The sequence below is a fragment of the Nematostella vectensis genome, chromosome 2, assembly GCF_932526225.1.
Source record: "Nematostella vectensis chromosome 2, jaNemVect1.1, whole genome shotgun sequence".
NCBI classification, from domain to species: domain Eukaryota; kingdom Metazoa; phylum Cnidaria; class Anthozoa; order Actiniaria; family Edwardsiidae; genus Nematostella; species Nematostella vectensis.
This window is the reverse complement of record NC_064035.1, coordinates 13,961,116-13,981,022: the sequence shown is the minus strand read 5'-3', so window position 1 is coordinate 13,981,022 and position 19,907 is coordinate 13,961,116. Positions and strand designations below refer to the sequence as shown.

The 19,907-nt window shown below is 39.7% G+C and overlaps 2 protein-coding genes across 4 annotated transcripts in view; both read left to right on the top strand.

The window, feature by feature from the left end:
* LOC5521691 overlaps positions 1 to 7,252 on the top strand; it is a 41,072-nt gene extending 33,820 nt beyond the window's left edge. For both annotated transcript variants that reach the window (XM_032366874.2, XM_048723902.1), the window contains 11 exons: positions 353 to 523; positions 763 to 907; positions 1,802 to 1,959; positions 2,950 to 3,096; positions 3,517 to 3,658; positions 4,122 to 4,205; positions 4,489 to 4,598; positions 4,745 to 4,818; positions 5,593 to 5,744; positions 6,757 to 6,792; positions 6,868 to 7,252. In XM_032366874.2, coding sequence (XP_032222765.2) covers positions 353 to 523; positions 763 to 907; positions 1,802 to 1,959; positions 2,950 to 3,096; positions 3,517 to 3,658; positions 4,122 to 4,205; positions 4,489 to 4,598; positions 4,745 to 4,818; positions 5,593 to 5,744; positions 6,757 to 6,792; positions 6,868 to 7,061 — 1,413 coding nt within the window. In that variant the 3' untranslated portion in view covers positions 7,062 to 7,252. The remainder of the gene's footprint in view (positions 1 to 352; positions 524 to 762; positions 908 to 1,801; positions 1,960 to 2,949; positions 3,097 to 3,516; positions 3,659 to 4,121; positions 4,206 to 4,488; positions 4,599 to 4,744; positions 4,819 to 5,592; positions 5,745 to 6,756; positions 6,793 to 6,867) is intronic.
* A 6,487-nt stretch (positions 7,253 to 13,739) lies between these two features.
* On the top strand, positions 13,740 to 19,753 carry LOC116604466 (aggrecan core protein). Of its 2 annotated transcripts, XM_048723905.1 has the most exons (7): positions 13,740 to 14,240; positions 16,448 to 16,577; positions 16,678 to 16,861; positions 17,322 to 17,467; positions 18,252 to 18,466; positions 18,980 to 19,217; positions 19,310 to 19,753. In XM_048723905.1, exons 1-6 carry the CDS (start codon positions 13,923 to 13,925, stop codon positions 19,196 to 19,198), a joined length of 1,212 nt encoding a protein of 403 aa, XP_048579862.1. In that variant the 5' UTR covers positions 13,740 to 13,922; the 3' UTR covers positions 19,199 to 19,217; positions 19,310 to 19,753. The 2 variants fall into 2 exon arrangements, with proteins under 2 accessions (XP_048579862.1, XP_032222772.2); XM_032366881.2 differs by having other exon boundaries at positions 18,980 to 19,753.
* The last annotated feature ends 154 nt before the right edge of the window (positions 19,754 to 19,907 follow it).

Genomic DNA, 19,907 nt, shown 5'->3' with positions numbered 1-19,907 from the left:
CGTTATACATGGCGAACAGAGCACGTGCATTATATCTAATATAGCGAACAGAGCACGTGCATTATATCTAATATGGCGAACAGAGCACGAGCATTATAGATGGCGAACAGAGCACGTGCATTATATCTATGGCGAACAGAGCACGTGCATTATATCGAATATGGCGAACATAGTACGTTCTTTACATCCAATATGGCGAACAGAGCACGTTCATTATATCTAATATGGCAAACAGAGCACGTGCATTATATCCAATATCGAGAACATGCATCATATCCAAAAGTGACTAGTCCGGGGATTCAATTTCTTTGTTTATTTTTTATCTCGCTAACTTCAACCCTTCTTTCCTCAGACCTCAGACCCCAAACCTTGGATTCAGCTCACGTACAAGGACGAGAAAAGGCTGACAAAGGTTGTCACGTGGGGAGGGGGCTCGTCTGGGGGTTATGTGAGCAAGTATCGTCTAGCGTACAGCGACGATGGGGTCGCGTGGATTGATTACACGGAGAAGGGCGTTGTGAGGGTAAGTGTTTGGTATCTCACAGAGGTGGTGGCCAACCCACACTTCTCTAAAAACATTCCATCCTTGATATGCTCCTATTTTGATAACCGTTGTCAGTGCAAACGGCGAATGGCAAATGGCTGTTCTGAGACCGCTGCTCTAACAATAGACTAAACTTCTCGTGCGAAAATGATTTGCATTGCAAACAACTATCAGGAGTATCAATTTTCCTGTGATAAGTTGACCTTCCCTCCCTGTAGATGTTCCGAGGAAACGGGGACACGAAATCTCATCTCACGCACGTGCTTGGGGAGCCCATCAGGACGAGATATGTCCGCCTTCTTCCTGTGGCCGGGTCTTCAGATGGGAAATGCTTGCGATTTGATTTCTATGGATGTGCTAGTGGTATGTTCTTGTTAAAACTCCTCGACCCGACCTGCGTGACGCGTGTTTTATGAGACCCTATGCCTGGTGCACACTAGTGACATAACGACATAACGACATAGGCGCTTGCACCCTTTTGTTTATATGTTCAAGTATGAATGGTTCGACATTTTGACATAAGCCCAACATAACGACATGACATAACGACATAAGAGAAAAAACGTTTTTGTCGTTATGTAGGGCTTAGAAGAGTGTGCGCGCCTATGTTGTTATGTCGTTATGTCACTAGTGTGCACTATGCACTACTCAAATGAAACCTCCATCTCAGCAGTTTAGTAGTGGATTAAAATCCGCTTGAATCATGGTGCCTTTCAATCCATCCTACTTAATCCATCCATCACCTAATTCTATATATAAAGTTTTAAATAATACAGGGAAGGTATATTTTTTTAATTGAGAGCTTTGAATATAAAAACATGGTGCCTTTCAATACATCCCACTAAATCCATCTATCAACTAAAACAGCTCAATTTTAATTAATACAGGGAAAGGTTAAGGGTTTTGAATATACATAACGAAAACAAAACAACACTGTCATGCAAGTAGGATCTACGGACTTTAATCAGATATTTGACCAGAGCAATCGCACTGTATGTCTCACAACGCATGTCTAACCTTGGTATATCAATTTCACAGAGCAGATTCTGGACAAGTTTTGCTATTGAGCCCGTATTAGAGGGGTGGGAAGGGATCCTCTCTCTTAGATGGTAGGGGGGATACGTACCTACTCAATTTTATCATTTCAATTTTGATTCTAAAGGGATTTAGCGAAAGTTGATAAACTGGAGTGCATTTACATACTAATATATGACAGATAAAGACCAAGGGTAAAGGGTAATACTTTGTGATACACAGCTTGTCTCGAGCCTCAAGGTCTCGAGCAGGGGACAATAGAGGACTCGTGGATAGAGGCATCTTCTGAGCTGGATGGTGATCACGGCGCGGCCATGGCCCGGTTAAACGCTCCCTACGGATGGTGTGCTGCCACAAGTGATAAAGATCAGTACTTGACGGTAGGGTTACAAACTCCAGTTGATCCCGACTAAATAGAGCGCCCAACAAGAAACAATATATAATGGGGGGTTTACAGTCACTTCGTCCACAAACCGTGTCGTCCACAACCTACTCGTCCACAAATTGAGTCAACTCGTCCACAAGTAGAGTCAACTCGTCCACAAAAATAGAGTCAATTCGTCCACACATAGTTTTCACAAAAATGTAGCCTCATAATATAAGTGTTTCATATAAAAACGTTAAAAAAACGTCTAACTGTGAAAAAGAGAGTCTTTTTACTTCATATGCACAGTTATTCGGAACACCAATTCCACATAAAACATTGCATTAAAACGAACCTCTACGTAACTAGCACCGAATTAATCCCTGGAATACGTAGATTAAGGATTGTGTAGTTATTTTTATGGGATTTCAGTGAAGCGACTAAGATTAGCGATGTCTTTCACACCGCTTCGAGACCGTTGTGTTGTTTAACAAGAAAACACTGCCGACACAAAAATCGGAAGATCTCAAATCTTTGTTCGAGTGACCTAGGGTTTATTTATTGGTGGATAAAATGTGGCACATATTTCGTCATCTGTTAGAACGCATATTCATTGCTGTCTCCCAGTGTTGCCAAATGCCTTGGGCGCGGCACTTCAAGCTTGGGACGTCCGTCATATTGTCGTATAAACAGAGTCGTTTAATTAAAAATGATCACCCCGAATCGGACACAGTGCATCAGACACTATAGATATAATGGTGTCAAAAGTGGGATTCAAAATTCGGTATTCTTTAATGTTGAAGGACCTCTAAAGCTTTCTACCCATAGGGGACGAACAACTCACCACAAACCTAAAACGCAATCGCTAAAATGGCCTGACGTCGTTAGAATGAGAGTAGGCAGGAGCAAGTTTATTTGAAGGAGTCTTATCATGGAACTCGTACACATCGATTGTCGTATCGTATGGGCTTTCCACCAACCCGTTACGTTGTTTATCTCCTTCTAGATTAACCTTAATCGACCTATGCGAGTCAGACAAATTGCGACTCAGGGATCCCCCGATGGCACAGGCTACGTGAAATCCTTCGCTTTGGTCTTCAAGCGTGAAGATACCAAATGGAAGAATATCCAAGACTTTGATAAAACAATCAAGGTAACGTTTATTGCAGGGCGAGTTTATTACTCGTTAATAAGGGGATGACGGCGATGACAAGGAGAATTTGACAAAAATACTTTCTAACACATTATTTTAAGCATGTTTCGATCAATTCAACTCGTTTCATAGTCCCAAATGCGCATGCTCACATCCGGCCCCAATTGCCGTCGTCTTAAGTTCCTTAACTCTTTTAACGTTAACGGACACCCTTTCGCCCGTTTTTTTTTAAGTTACCGCCTACAACAACAGTCTACGAGAATAGACAATACGTCGACGAGCATAGATTATACGTCATATAGGCGGTGATTTATTTTATAAATAAACAGGAAATAACTCGTAAATGAATCCGGAACGTCGCATAGCTTCCATTTTGCGTATGTTTTTATCATAAAAATTTCCCTTTTTTTTATCTTTTAGACCTTTACGGCAAACACTGATGGGAGCACTGTGGTGACTACGACATTCCCAAAGGCTGTGCGTGGGCAGTACTTCCGCTTGAAGCCGCTGACCTGGTCTCGCAACATTTGTATTCGTGTCGAGTTGTATGGCTGCTTACCAAGTAAGTGGACATTTACTTAACCATCGTGGCGAAGCAGGAACATACAGTCGTTTGACAAAAGGTTGTCGTCAACCGGATTTGCGACTACGCGACATGCCCGCATGTAAGCATGGGTAAAATCCACTGAAATGCATTTATTAGCCACCGCTACCGCTTCTAAGTCTGAAGTTATTACGACAACCTTTTGTCAAACGACACTACGGCACGTAGATGCTCTTAAAGTTAGGGTAAACACCATTTCTTCATTTCGTTTCTGTGGCGTTAAATACAAAATTACTTTTACCTTTGCTGTGAAATTTCCCATTTTTAACGGATTTTAGCGGCCAACGAAACGAAACGGGAGAAGATATACCTAACACGAGCTTTTCTTGGATTAAAGACTAGAATCGGAATTTTGTTTAGAACTATTTATGAAGCATTGTGTTTTAGTGTTTCCAAGTTCTTGTCTTCAATTCGTTCGCAGATAACGCCCCTACTGTGAGCCCGCCAACAGAAAAGCCCAGTGGTAATCCTACAGATGGTACCGTAGCACCCACTGAGCCGCCGTGTAAGCCCAAAGCTCTTATTAAGTATTCATTAGATAAATCAGTTTGGACTTATGAGGGAGCTTGGAGGGAAACGATACCGATTCACGGATCTTGTGGTTTTGGTAGAATACAGATAAAATGAAGAGAAACAAAACTAGATGCCCTTGGTCCACCCTCCACGTGTATTTCCCACAATAGTAAATCATAATCTTCTTAACATCGACTTGTACTTATATAAGCGTTTTTGCATGCCATTTTGCTTTACCCCTTTCCGAGCTCACAGCTATTTGTGCTGCGTTTTAGACGTGGTGTATCGAGCAAAAATCAGGCTTACCGCGACGGGATGGTCAGACGACTACAGTAAAAGCAGTAGTGCCGCCTTCAAAACTCTGTCCAGTCAGGTCACCTCATCTGTAAGTTCAGCACCACCTTATTTTATTGAACTGTAAATATATAAAATCTAGATAAGATTACCGTATACAACAAGAGTATTTTTTCATTGACAGGCCAGTCAGGTCATCTTTTAAAATTATTTTTGTAATTGTTATTGCTTGCGTAGGTGAGGTCTCTTTATAGCGGTTCCTCCGACACAGATTCACTTGCTTTCAAAGAAGTCGCCGTAAATTCTTTTAGGTAAGAATAACAGGCTACAATGTGTGAATGGAATGGATAATAAACAAAAGATTAATAACCCGTCACTAGGAATAGGTTGTACGTAAACTGTACCTTTTTATTTAGCTTTTATTTCGGCACGATAAAACATCTTTACTTGCATGATAATTTGTGTGTGTGTGTGTGTGTGGGGGGGGGGGGGGGGGGGGTGGAATGACCGTGCCGGGCATTTCTATTTTATTTACGCTGGCGCCTAGCTAATTTAACATTTTGCGGCTACATTGATCATGATGTCCCTACTACGCATGCTCAAAAATCCTTTTTGCAAAATCTTGAGGTGCGCACATAATCGGACGATACGCTTGTTGTGAAACTATTTCTTCGATTTCGGCTACTGAAACAGACGGCTTTTGAGTAAACTGACGGTAGCGAACTTTTTCATTTAAATTTGATTGCTAATGCAAAAGCCTATTTGTAGTTTCAACTGTAATTAAGACCGAATGGAAACTTGGAATTATTAAACAAGTATGGAGAGAGGGTGCTTAAACCTTTTGCCAGGTCTCTTTTTCCGCTAAAACCCCATTAAGACACGCTAAGCAGTCAACTTGGGTTCCATGGTACGGCGCTTGACGCTCAACTCAACTCACTCGGCGGTAAGATGCTTCTCAATTGTTTGGCGATGAGTTGCGTTGCTCTGTTGCAAAAAAATTATTGGAAAAAATTTTTTTTTGGAAATATTATAACTAAAAATTTGGGATAAATTTCAGGTTGATCCTTTTTCTTTTCTTCAACCAGACGAGGTAGCGTAATCGTAGACTTCAACGTGACTTTTATCACGGACCTGGCTGAGGGCGCTAATGTGACGGGAAAACTACGAGCTGCCGTGAGAAGTGGGAAGGTTGGCGAACTACAAGTTGATCCTGACTATTTCTACATCACTAAAGTCGGTAAGAGTGATACCTTGATCTTATATATGAGGCGCGCACACTAGTTTGATTAAGGACATGTGCGCGCGTATCATTCTTAGCTTTACCCTGCTAGCAGAGGTCTCTTTTCTTGTATTCGCTGGGCTGACGGACTGGACGAAAAGACACTTTGACTCCAGCCTGTCAGCCCAGCGAATACAAAGTCAAAGAGACCTCTGCTAGCAGGGTATCTTAGCTTCTTTTGAGTATAGAAATTTGCAACAGCAACCGCATAACAACAAAATATTATTTATTTATTATGCCGGTATGTGCCCCTGCTCTTCACAATGCACCATAAATGACATACAAATGAACATGGTTCTGAAATCCGTGACGGTGGGAAGCACGGGATGGGGAGGAAGAGAACAACCCAATAACACGATCTTGTTGAAACACATTTTGCATGGTATCTGTACCTACGCACCACACAGCAAATAACGATAGATATTAAATGTAAGCGTCGCAGCCAGTTGGCTGAACTTTCATAATGATCATTATGATTTTGTTTACAAATGTATTAAAACTATGATTATATATATATATATTCACAAATACTATAACCATTATTATAAATTCCAACAATTTTAGCCCTATGTGTCCTGAAAGTTATATTATATGCCCAAGCACCTAAGCACATACCTGTTCTGTTAGGCGGTTTGTATTCGCCTCCAAAACCGCATCATTGTTACCCACATATGGATATATATAATCGGCATAGCATGAGCGCGCTCGAGATCGTTGGTTACCTGTAACCCAATGATTCAATGATTCACGGAAAATGGTGAGAGCATAGTCAAATACTGATCTAATGCAGCTCGTATAAATTGCTACTAGATCAAGTGCGCGCGTTTAAGTTGGAGTAGACGCTTTGATGGCTGACGTGAGCATTCGCTACTAATTTTGCGCTCTCCACTACCTCAATGGCATTTCCACATGCCATCAATGTAGTGGCGAGGCTATATACTGAGGCATTAATATATTTTTCTCTCTTCAGTTTCAAGTGGTGGGAAATCGCAACGTCAAAAAGGAGGTTAGTTACTGTGTTAATTAAACTAAATACACAAGCCCTTTTCGAATATCTTTTTTGCGTCTTTTATCTTCGCAGATCAGTCTTCGGGTCTCTCACCTGGAGGAAAAGCAGCCATTGCTGTCGTATTTGTTATCGCATTACTGATTGGTGGAGCCGTGGCCACGTGGTACTATTTTAAGAAATATCGCGGTGGCAAGCTTCAATTCAAGCATCAAACATTTGATAATCCGATCCACTTCTCTTCAAAGGCGTACGACATTGACGCATGAACCGAGAGTTTTAGCACAAAATTTTGATCATTCTGCAAACTAAAGCTCATCCCGATCAAGCGACAAACTTCAGTCCCGTCCATCGAATGTCTTAACAATTTGAAGTTGATTAACGAATGCGAAGACTTTGCAGAACGCTCACAATAAACCACATTAATCATAGATCAATAATTATATCTTAGATACCAAAATTTTCACTCGATAAGCTATTGACTTTCATTTCTTTTCATACATGCTTCTTGTGCTTTGTCATTTTGTAGAATAACAGCAATTTCACTTGTGATTTGATGATAGATTACAAAAAAATATTTTTTTAAATGTATAATAATTAATACAATAAGAATAATATTAAAAAAAACTTTTTTCCATTTCACATCCATATCTAAGTTCCAATACTGTTTATAAGCAGAACCACATTGCTTTTTTAATAGGCCATTCCAGCAAAAATGCACGTGCGCATGGCATGTCGGTTACTGTGGTAGATTTGTCGTGCAACTTATACAAACGCGCGCGCTGCATTCTTGTAGTTGTGGTAGCTGGGGCCCGTTTCTCGAAACACCCGAGAATTCTCCGGCCCGAAAACGTTTTATTTCTTAAATTTGAAAAGCTGGCTAATTCCTTTAAAAATTTATGGTATCTTAATGTATTGAAATATCATCAAACATCGTATTTTACCACAAAGATTCATGTGAAGGATAATCCTCTTTTTGGTTTTATAGAATTTGATCTTTCCCGAACTTCTCGGGCCCGAAATTCACATGGCTAAAATATTAAGAAAGTTCTTGGGACCTCGCAGTCACCCGAGACTTTTCGGGTAACTTTTTGGCTTTAGCAAAACTTCAAAATAGCGCTATTGAGCGTAATCATTTGGAATACGAACCAAGAGGAAGTTTAAACTGTTTCATAAAACATGAAAGCGGTTCTCCAGAAGGAAAACATGCGAAATTTTGAGCAAAAATGCAAAATAAATTTTTGGGGCCCGAGAATTCTCGGGTGTTTCGAGAAACGGGCGCCTGGCCTCGACCATTTCTGAATGAAAACGTGGCCGCGGCTATTGTTGGAATCGCCTATTTTTCCTCAGAACTTGTTTCTTCAAAACGCAGTGCTCTCGATCATTTAGCGCGCGCGGCAGCCCCTCACTAAGAACGTGGCATTGTCTTGAGTGACTCTTGAGTATTATTTGCCTTTTCAGAAACTGACTAGTTTTAGATTTGAAGACTTAGCCCTCACCGCACCAGGGGCCCGTTTCTCAAAACACCCGATAATTCTCGGGCCCGAAAACGATTTATTCCTTAAATTTGAAAAGCTGGCCAATTTTCTATAAAATTTATGGTATCCAAATGTGTTGAAATACCGTCAAACATCGTATTTTACCACAAAGATTCATGTAAAGGACGATTCTCTTTATAGATTTATAGATTTTGATCTTTCCCGAACTTCTCGGGCCCGAAATTCACATGGCTTAAATATTAAGAAAGTTCTCGGGACCTCGAAGTCACCCGAGACTTTTCGGGTAACTTTCTGGCTCCAGCAGAATTTCGAAAATAGCCCTATTGAGCGTAATCATTTGAAATATGAACCAAGAGGAAGTTCAAACTGTTCTAAAACATGAAAGCGGTTCTCAAAAAGGAAAACATGCGAAATTTTGGGCAAAAATGCAAAATAAGTTTTCGGGCCCGACAATTCTCCGGTGTTTCGAGAAACGGGCGCCTAGAATGTGCCATTCTTGAGTGAGCCTTTCCAGAGATTGGCTAGTTTTAGATTTGACACAGGTAGCCCCACACCAGGAATGTTTCATTGCCTTGAGTGGGCCTTTCCAGAGACTGGCTCCTTTTAGATTTGAACACAGGTAGCCCCTCACCAGAAACATGTTATTGTCTTGAGTGAGCCGTTTCAGAGACTGACTAGTTTTAGATTTGACACAGGTAGCCCCTCACCAGGAATGTGTCATTCTTGTTTGAGCCTTTTCAGAGACTGTCTAGTTTAGATTTGAACACAGGTAGCTTAAGCTTAAACCACCCGATAATCTACGTAAAAATGGTAAAATGGAAAACAGCAAAACGCTAAATCACGCAAGGAAAAAAAGATCAGCAACTGTACTGAATTCACAAATAGATACCTTTATTCTTTGAAGGACTGTTAAAAAAACACTCAAATATGTGGGGAGATCTGTTTTTAGTAAACTTAGCTAAAAAATAGCCAAGGGTCAAAAGAGTGTAACTAACCATAATTAAAGCACCACCAAAATTTATTTATCTTTGATTTTAATCATACCAAATTTAACGGGTTACATGATATTATGTGTTTATCTTGACAGCGTTATATGCAATTAAATAAACTATAAATACCTATAATGACACATAAAATGCAAAATGAATACGATACCAATATGGTTTAATATTATATAAGTTCCATTAAACCATTTCTCGTCGCATAATGTATAATCATTTCAACGGAATAGTCACGAAATGAAGCCTCTTGTAGTACTAAAGAATCTTACCCAGTGTACTCCCCTCGGGTAGCATTGTTTAAATCACAGATCCCCTCTGCGGGCTCATGGTTGAACGAGGGGCAAGTCGAGGTTCGCGCGCACAGAACCATGCAGACGCGAAGGTCGAGTCCGGCCTGAGAAGTCATCACGTGACGTGTGAGTGTGCCCGGGTGGTGCGTAAACACCATACTGTCATCCATGGGGGCTGTTGAAGGGAAGGCAAAGATGAGTTACTCTGGTGAGATGTATTGCGAATGAGTATATCTCTGAGACAACAAACAAAACTCTGTGTTAATGATCTGTGAGACAGGACATTCGTCCTTATCAGGACGAGGGTCAATTCTATTTTTAGTTTTTTTTATTGATTGAGCATTCAAAACTCGTTAAGCTTAAAAAATGAATGACATTCATGAATTCAAATGTCATTCGTAATACTCACCCCTCAGATCATCAATCTCTCCCTGAGTCTTAACTTCATTAAACAAATACAAGTCCATAATGGAGCCAGGGAATTGTTGATTATAAAAAGGATGAATCGTGTCACCTATGATGGTCTTATTTACTGGCCCGGCCCATTCTATGCTGCGGTCAAGCGACTCCGCAGTATCCAGGAGACCGTCGATGTTCAACTTGACCACGCCAAAGATGCTGAGAGTATATAAAAATATCCTTTAATTTGGACGTAATGACGCACCAAGTACAGTAATATTATAAATTATTATTATTATTAAAAAAAAGAAAAAAAAAATGTAAAAATTGTGACAACAGATTGTGCGGACGAAACTAAATGACCGAATCAATCGACCTAACCATTGAACTACTGAACTACTCTATTCTTTCCGGAAACAAAAGTAAAATATCCACCACAATTAATCACGCTACGTTTCGTACAATATGTATTTTGCATGTTTTTATTTTTAATCAGAAAGGGGCAAAATTGTATTCGATTTTTAAGCGGTGTGTTTCTACGAATTTTTTTAATATTTTGTTTATTTAGTTGGGGAGAATTGTGGAAAAAGATAATATGTGAAAGCATATGCTCTTCTTTTTGCCCTGCTAACAGGAGCATTCTCTTTTTACCCTGCAAACAGAGACCCTGTCACATATTCAAACAAACAACACGATAACCCAGAGACGCGAATAAAACTCTGCTAGCATTTTACTTTTTTTTTAGCAAATAAATATTTTAAATTGAATTTAACCCATTGACTCCTGGCTATTTTTGAATTTACAAAAAACAGACTGAAAACAGATACCTCCCCCCTATTCTGAGTTTTATACAGCCCGTCAAAGTCAAACACAGCTGCACCTAGTCAGCGGTATCCAAGCTTTGTAACAGTGCTTTTGCGGTCCCCACTTTTAATCCCTGGTCGTTGTGCTGAAGCGAGCACAACTTGATGGTTGCTTGTATTTTTCATCAAAAATACAGCTATGAGCATATTAGGAGAGTGTGTCAGGACATCATGAAGTCTATTGGGGCATAATTGAGTGCTTTGCTTATGGATATTTGCAAGCAAAGGTGGATTCATGTTTTTTTCTTGTTTGGCTTTGCCTGGATGAGAAAATAATTTTCTAATGAATCACCACAGCTCTCCTAAATGCTGTCTTTTCTGGAACCAAATACATTCCAAAATTGTTTACACTGGTATTCTGGGTCTGTATGACCTGAAATTAATTTGTTTAGCTTCGGGGTAAAAAGAATTATAAAAAAAACATCTGACTTTATGGGAGAAGAGTGTTGACTGGCCCTCCCCTCGTGAATTTTCCCTGGATCTCCCATAATGCTTTGCAATCCGTAAAGGCATCTAAGTGGTTTTACAAGCCTTCAAGGAGTGAACATTGTGTTTTGAGGCCATGGAAATGAACCTGGAGGATCAGAATAAAGGTATCTATTTTTTTATATTGAGCTGTGTTTGCTGATCTCTCTCCCCTGTGTGGTATTTTGAGCGTTTTATTGAGAGTGGTGATTCTGCTTTTCTTTCCTTGTTCGATTTGAAATTTGTCAAAGCACCCGTGCTATTATTTGGCTAAAGAGTAGTTGCCAACACCTTGGTTGGATGCATATCTTCAAGAAAACGAAAACGTTTAAAAAAAGAGACTTCATTTAAAACCTCGTGCTTCAAACATCGCTTCCGCTATAACTTGCTGCTTCTTCGTGGTTTTTCAACATTAATTATCTTCCTTATGGTCAAACGAAATCTGTAAGTTAGACATTAGATACGATATTGATTTCTGTGAATATTCCGGTGAATTGAGAATGAATCCAAGAAAATACATTTCATAAAACTATCCTTGTATCGGGGGAATGCATTTTTGTGATGATCAAAGCCAGCAAGCTGAAATATCTGAGCTTTTCTAATAGCGAGAAAATAACAAGGGAGATATTACTGTACTTCTTTGATGTTGTTTCTAGACATTTCTATAACTATTAAGTATATTATACAAGCTGGAGTCAGGATTTGAATCAAACGCGGTATCACAGCCATTTTATCACTCGTCGGTGTTTTCTTTCTTCTTGACTTGACTTCGCTGCTCAGACAATCAAGACAGTCAAACTATTCAGGGATTTAGCTTTCTGTTAGTGTATTTGCCAATCTTGCTTACTTAAGTTAGACTTGTTTTCTTCTTCCGAGTTATTTTACATGATCTATTTCATTCCTATCGAGTTGGCAAAACAACAACACGCAATCCGCGGGGGAGTAGGACAAAATAAAAGGAGCAAATCCTCACGCGCAGAGGTGAGGTGGTGGTTACTAAAAATAGCCAGATTCGGAATCGACATGGCGCGCGGGTAATACCAAAGTGTCCCTCTCTTATCTTATGTTTCCTTGATTTTCCCGCCAAACTGGGAATTATTCATTCGATAAAATCTCCTTTCGCGCGGCCAGGAATATTTTCAAAGCTCAATAAAATTCAAATTTCAATCAAATTGAATTTTTTTTCAGAATTTGAAAGTTTATCTTTCTTTCTTTTGGCTAGATTGATATAAGTGAAATAACGAGGAGAGTGAAAAGGAGATGATTGCGGTTAGTGTTAGTTGCGGTTAGCGTTAGTTCAAGTATTGTGGTTAGCGTTAGTTCAATTAAATATTGGGGTTAGCGTTAGTTAAGTATCGGTAGTTGAGGTTAGCGTTAGTTAACAGCTAAAGTATGTTAATTTGGTAACATTAAAGTGGTAAGATAAAATAGATATAAAAAATGAGAGAGTGGAAAAGAGATGAAGGAAACCAAATGGGATAAAACTTTTCGTACCCCAAAATACCTAGTCCAAAGGGAAAATCCCTTTTTAGAGTCATTAACACATTATATTCATTTTGGACTGTTATTTATTTTTGACTATAACAATATTCTATAAATGTTAGTGTAAACACGATTCCTGATCGGAAAAAAACGTAATGCGCAAAATGTGGGTAAATTTATTAATACACTATCGCTCTAGTGCTAACGCGCTCTTAGGTTCTCATATTTCAGAATCATCCGATGGCTGTTTTCATGATCAACTGGCAAAGCATTTGAAATAAGTTTGGCGGCTATCGTGATTATTAAAAAGCGCACTCTGAGCTACCCCATGAAGAAATTGCTATTCTTGTTTTGTTCTCCATCAGTTCCCGAAGAAAAAACTAATATAAACTAAATAAACTTATCAATTGTTTTCAGAAAATTGTTGTGTACGAGATGTCGTGCGTCTAAGGCGTAAGTATTGGGTTTAGCGTCAGCTTTGGTATTGGGGTTAGCGTTAGATATAGTATTTGCTTTCGTTAAGTTGAACCATTGGGGTCAGCTCTAGGATAAAGGTGGCCTTCTAAAGCATACAAATACACAAGAGCACAATGATAATAAAAAACATAAACATTAACATAATGGAATATTGTGAAGGATCTAAAAGTTTGTGATGTTGTCATGGTTTAAAATGCGTTACCTTTAGGAAATCTAGGAAAGCGCTTACTTGTGGTTTTTGATATTACATCAAACATTGATGAGGGTGGGAAATAAGCGAATGTTGAAACTTCAATATGATTCACAGCAACGCTCGAGAATTCAGCGCTTTCTTTCTTCGGCTGCCCCCTGAGCATTCGCAAAGAACGCGGTCTCCGCGTGATTCACAGCGAGCTTCTTGATTTACTTTTAATTGCAATAAACGAACAAAAGGGCAGTTGAAATGGATGACTGTAGAAGAGAGTAAAATGCACGAAGGCTGAATCTATAGCAAATGTATGGGAAAGCCTAGAAAACAAAAACAAAAAAATCTGAAGGTATTGTCTGTATTCAACTTGTTTTTAAGCTCATTTTGAGCACCTGCCTTAAAAGAACAAGCTGGAAAATCAAAAAGTTCTATAAAGTTCTCAGTTTACGAGTGAACGTTGAGTTAAGATGAGACCGCTTTTTGTGCTGGTCTTTGCAAATGTTCTGCTACTTCTTTTCCGCTGTTACAATTCAGAGTACCAGGTCATCAATTTTATGGGGATAAATAATACTGCCCTCGTTGGTTACATTATCGATGTCTTTCACGCCAAAGACGTTATGAGCTGTAAGTTTAGATGTGCAGCTTTTCACAGCTGCAAGTCAGTCAATGTTGGAAAGAAAGAAAGAAATGATACCCTTTTCACTTGTGAAATCAACAACTCGACACACCTCGAGCAAAAGTTTGCGTTACGCCATCGCGCAAGATTCGCCTACCACGGATTGGCTGTAAGTATATCTTCAAGTTGAGATGTTATATTTCATTTCGTTGTTGTGTCAATAAGAATCATTTTGCTGGTCTACAAATTCTGAGTAGATTTGTAGATATCTACATAGTTCACAACAACCCCGCAACTACTAGTTTTTGTCGTGGGGTGAGAAGAGTGCTTATTTTACATAGAATACATCTTTTTTTTAAATAATTTTTCATTCTACAACGAAAACATTCTAATGTGTACTTTCATATTTTGAGATTATAAAGCAAAAATGGATTGACAAATTTTAGTCAAATTCTTTACTTTTATTTTGTCAGCCATCGAACTCCCACTCCTGCTAATTCTTTCTCTCGCGAGAATATGGCACGATGATCCGCCCTAAATTAGAGCTTAAGGTCTTGGTAAAGGTAAATTTGACACCACTGTTTGTTTTTGTGTTTTTTTGCAAAACCTGTATCAATATTATATCAAAAAATTTTTTTCACAAAATCGCATTCTAAGACGGCTAAAAATGGGCCTTTGCTGTTTCCCGTGACCTGTTGACCGTGAATTCACGCCAAACTTTGACTTTTCTAGCGTATTATTTTGAGGCGAGAACTCGAGCTTGTCGGGCGTAACCTCGCGACTGGTTTTAAGATATCGCCTTAAAATTTTCGGGATCTGATAGATAATTATGCCATGTCATAAAGTGTGTGAGGAAATTTCGACTGCGCTTTTATAGCATTTTTTTCCGTTTACCTTTACCGAGACCTTAACTGAGAACAGCACTGTGTACTATTGCTTTGGCGTAATCTCACACCTCAAATCTGTAATAAGTAGTCGAGCATAGTAGTAAAGTCGTAGGCTGATTTACATTCTAAGACTCGAAAGGCTGATTCAGACAGCACGATTAATGTATGCGACACCTCTCACTCGCGAGTCTTAGAATGTAAATCAGCCTCGACTCGTTTCGACTTCTGTACATACAAACGTTTAATGTTTCGTTTGTATATACAGAAGTTTAAAATTTTACATCGATTTTACATATGCTCGACAACGTAAGTCGTAGTGTGTGATTCAGGGCTAAGACATGTCGTAGAAAGGTCGCATATGACTAAATCGAGCTGTCTAAATCAAAGTCCTTTAAGGGTAGCAAATTGTCTAGGCGAGCATGCGAGTACGGCCATAATTTTTTGGCGAACCCGAGCACTTTGACGTCATCTGCAAGCAGCGAAGCATTTTGAAAAAAAGAAAACACATTTGTTCAGCAACAAGTGACTAAAAATTATTTGGCGAGCATTTTGAAAAAAAAAATGTTTTATAAAAACACGAACATATTTCTGAATTTTACAAGAGGATCTCAGGTATTGAGGTGAAGGTGGGTTAAGCTGCCAGTGCTTGCTTTTGTTAATTTACTGTGAATCCGTTGTATTGCGACCCTCGTTATCAAAACACGATTTGTTTTGTTTTTCTGTTCCGTCATTAAAACCATTCTGAGCCAATCAGAGTCTCGCTTTGTGCACTTCCCTGGCTATCCTCTGGACGAAAACCAGACAGTGTCGCGACAGAAAGCCAGGCAACTGCACTAGGCAAGAGATGGCAAGAATCTGATTGGCTTAGAATAGAATAGAATAATTTGACTGGCGGAACAAAAAAATCCCAAAAGACAAAAACAAATCGATGTTTTGAAAATGCGGCGTGGCGATACAAAGGATTCGACAGTAACATGAGGGCCACCGTCACGCCACCTACACCTCTCACCTAAGCGCCTCAAACTACTGATTTGTAATCTGCTTAGAAAAGTATTAATATTGGAAAGTTCGCATATGACGCGCATTTTACCATGTCTCGCAATGTATTTGCGATATGCAAAAATTTACACATTTACACAGACAATGGTGTGTCATTGGTGTTATTATAGCATCTGTTTTCCCCCTTTAATTTCCTATTTTACTTACCTATTTTCATTATCCCTGCTTTTCATTTCTTTTAAGGATACCAGCTGTTTATAAGCGCCCTGTTTATATATATGTTCCCAAGCCCTTCATTTTCTTTTAAATCCCATCATTGTGTTCCTTTTCAGGATCCCTGTTTCTCCAGCCCCTGTTTATCTCTTCTCAAGATCCCTGTGTTTCTAATCTCATCATTGTCTCTCTTTTCAGGATCCCTGTTTCTCGAGCCACATTTTATCTTTTCTCAGGATCCCTGTGTTTCTAATCACATCATTGTCTCTCTTTTCAGGATCCCTGTTTCTCGAGCCCCTGTCTTAACGGAGGGACCTGCACGGCTGATTACTCTTCGTGGTCATACCGCTGTAACTGTGGACTAGAGATAAGGGTAGTGCCTTTCTTGAATGCCAACTGCGCGGTTGGTATGTATCCTATATCTGAAGATTCATATAAAGAAGGGAGTTCTAAATGCTCCTTGTTGGAGTGGTATAAAACACTTTCGTTGCTTCGCGTTTGTTTCAGATCCAGACTTGGTAAGAGATTACAAAGGAAAAGGCACCTATAATAAAGTTTTCTATCTATCTGGATGGGAAAAGAGACTATTGAATTTTACTGAAGCTGAGCGCATGTGTCAATTTCGTCATGGTCACATGGCCTCGCGGGAACAGCTGACAGAGGCCTGGAAGACAGGATATCACTTGTGCAGGTAGTCATCATACGAACAATACACACAACAACATTAGTACACTCCAATTTTTTGTCATTTTTACACACTGAACTGCTGAATCTCTTATCTTGTACCTCAATTGGCCGGCACAAATTTCGTCGTGAAAGGGTCAGTGTAATTCTAACTATTATCTCCAAATGCTTAGTGGATCGAAGCACTTTTGGTGAAAATGGTTTGATAGAATAAATAGGCGATGATCGATACAACATATTCATCATCATCCTCAACATATATAAAAGACCGGCAATAAACCGCAGAGCGATTCGACTAACATGAATAAGTGCTTTGGACCCCAGTTTAGATACATGTGGTGTCTGAGCTTCGACTATACATTGCGTGAGCCTAATTGTACGGATCACACATGCGATCTGAAGGTGACATCGACGGGAACCTTAGCCGGTTTATTGTATTTATGCTATATTTGCATTCTTTTTTTCAGATGGGGCTGGCTCACCGATGTTTCTGGAGGTTATCCCATACAGACGCCAACTTCAAACTGTGGCGGTGCCGATGGGGTTCCGAGGGTAGAGAGTTGGTCTGTAAATGGTGACATAACATTCGACGCGTTTTGCTACCGACAAACAGGTGTGTTGTATAGGCTATGTGACCTCCCTTGCTATGACGTCATCACAAAGTTTCTTGTATTGGTGTCATCAAATTTTGAACAGTTCTATAGACGTCTTTCAATTGATCGAAATGTTCTAGCATTAGGGCTTTCAGGGTTCAGCTTTAGGGCTTGATTCCAGAACAAGCACGTTTAAGAAAAATTGTCCAAAACGGCACACATTCAAAATTATAACTTATGTTTTTTTTTACTACACAAACATAAAAAAGGCTTAAGTGCAAATCCACGTCGGAATTCCTGGCCCGATGTGTTAAAAGTCTAAGGAAACGATGGAATAGGAGTGAGTGTGGCTCTTAGGAATTCCCCCGCCCTAATTCCACATCTTTTTATATTTCTCTAAGATACTAATTAGATACCAATATCTAAGCCGAACCCTAACCCCATAATGTGTGATCCCCGCGCTATGACGACATCTTTTTGTATCAAAACGTCATCCCTGACAAATTTTCAATACTATAAAGTGTTGGCTTAAGTATTGGCGTCATTTGGCTTTGGACAGTTCTACAGACGTCTTGAAGTTTATCGAAGTGTTATAGCTTTTAGAGCAAGTAGTAACGAGCACGTTTAAGAAAAGTTAACCAAAAAAGCAAAATGCAACCAGAATTGTACCTGTTTTTTATCACAAAGATAATATAAGTGAGTATTTTTGTACCGATATGGCCAATACGGTCATTGATGAGAAAATTATCGTTTCATATACCTAGGCTCAGTATAATTCTTACTGGCATCACGGATTAATTTTAGATGACTGTAACGAAGAGAATTGGGTCCAAAATGGAAGATCCTGCTACCGTTTCTTCCTGGACCTTCAAGTGAGATGGGCGGAGGCATCACGTGTTTGTCACATGCACGATGCCGGACTCGGTATCTTTAAATCGCCGGAGAAGCTGCTTTTCGTGCGACATCACGTGACAGAAAGCAAGCCCAGTGTTGATTCCCTCCTTGTGGGACTTAAGGAGGTATGTGGATACCGTAATGATTCAAATAAGCGCCCTCCTTTAAATAAGCGCCCCCTCCCTAATAAGCGCCCTTCCCCCCTTCAACCTCGAATTTAGGAATAAGAGCCCCCTCCCCTCCCCTCTAAAATATCATAACAAAAGCACCACTTGAATGATGTGAATCATTTTATTTAGCTCTCACATATTAACAACGATATTGACATCAATTTGTAAACAATGGAATCCCCTCCATGAATGTATGTATTCACTTAATGTCTAACAACATTTTTACTGTCTTTCAGTAAACCCCCTCTCCCTAATAACCACCCCCCTCCCTCAAAGAACCGGAAAATTAAATTTTTATAAGCGCTCCTGGCGCTTATTCGAATCATTACGGTATTTCAGTCAGCCGCCATTTTATCATCCTATTATCTATCATCCATTTTATCATCCTATGATCTATCATCCTTTCTCTACATGAAATCACCTAGCATTTGTTGCAACATTCTCCTAAAAATATTTCTCTCTGAACAGGTCGACAGCTCGTGGGAATGGCTGGACGGTGGTAGCGTCAACCCAAACCTATGGAATATAACTGCACCTGGTGCGCAAGGACCACTGGGAGCTGTCGCCATGGAAACTGGTCGACTGGTAGATGTTCCGGACGCGGACACGTTCCAGCTCCCTTTTGTTTGTGAAAAGTCTCTGCCTTATTTGAATACAAATAAGTGGCCCATGGCACTTGAGCCCTGATAGAAATACCATAGTACAACTAGAACAGTAGAATGAATACAGACAAGCTGTACTAGACAATCTGTTTAGGCTTTTGTAGATACAGGCCTGATAGAAATACCACCAGTACAACTAGAACAGTAGAGTGAATACAGACAAGCTGTACTAGACAATCTGTTTAGGCTTTTGTATATACAGGCCTGATAGAAATACCACCAGTACAACTAGAACAGTAGAGTGAATACAGACAAGCTGTACTAGACAATCTGTTTAGGCTTTTGTAGATACAGGCCTGATAGAAATACCACCAGTACAACTAGAACAGTAGAGTGAATACAGACAAGCTGTACTAGACAATCTGTTTAGGCTTTTGTAGATACAGGCCTGATAGAAATACCACCAGTACAACTAGAACAGTAGAGTGAATACAGACAAGCTGTACTAGACAATCTGTTTAGGCTTTTGTAGATACAGGAAAAAAACAGTCAAAACATCCGGCTTTACTTTCTTTTGCTCCAACCGAAGTGCCTATGTACGAAACGAAGAGGCGTACAAAATAAAATCTCAAGTCTGCGATTATGCACATCATCATTATCTAACTTTCTTTCTTTTCTTTTCTTTCCAATTTACAGCCTGCCCCTCACATTTGAGGATTGTTGGCTGGTAAGCACTGTCACTGGGGGTGGTCACTGCCAGAGGGTTTATTGCGTCCCCCAGTGGTTCTTTTACG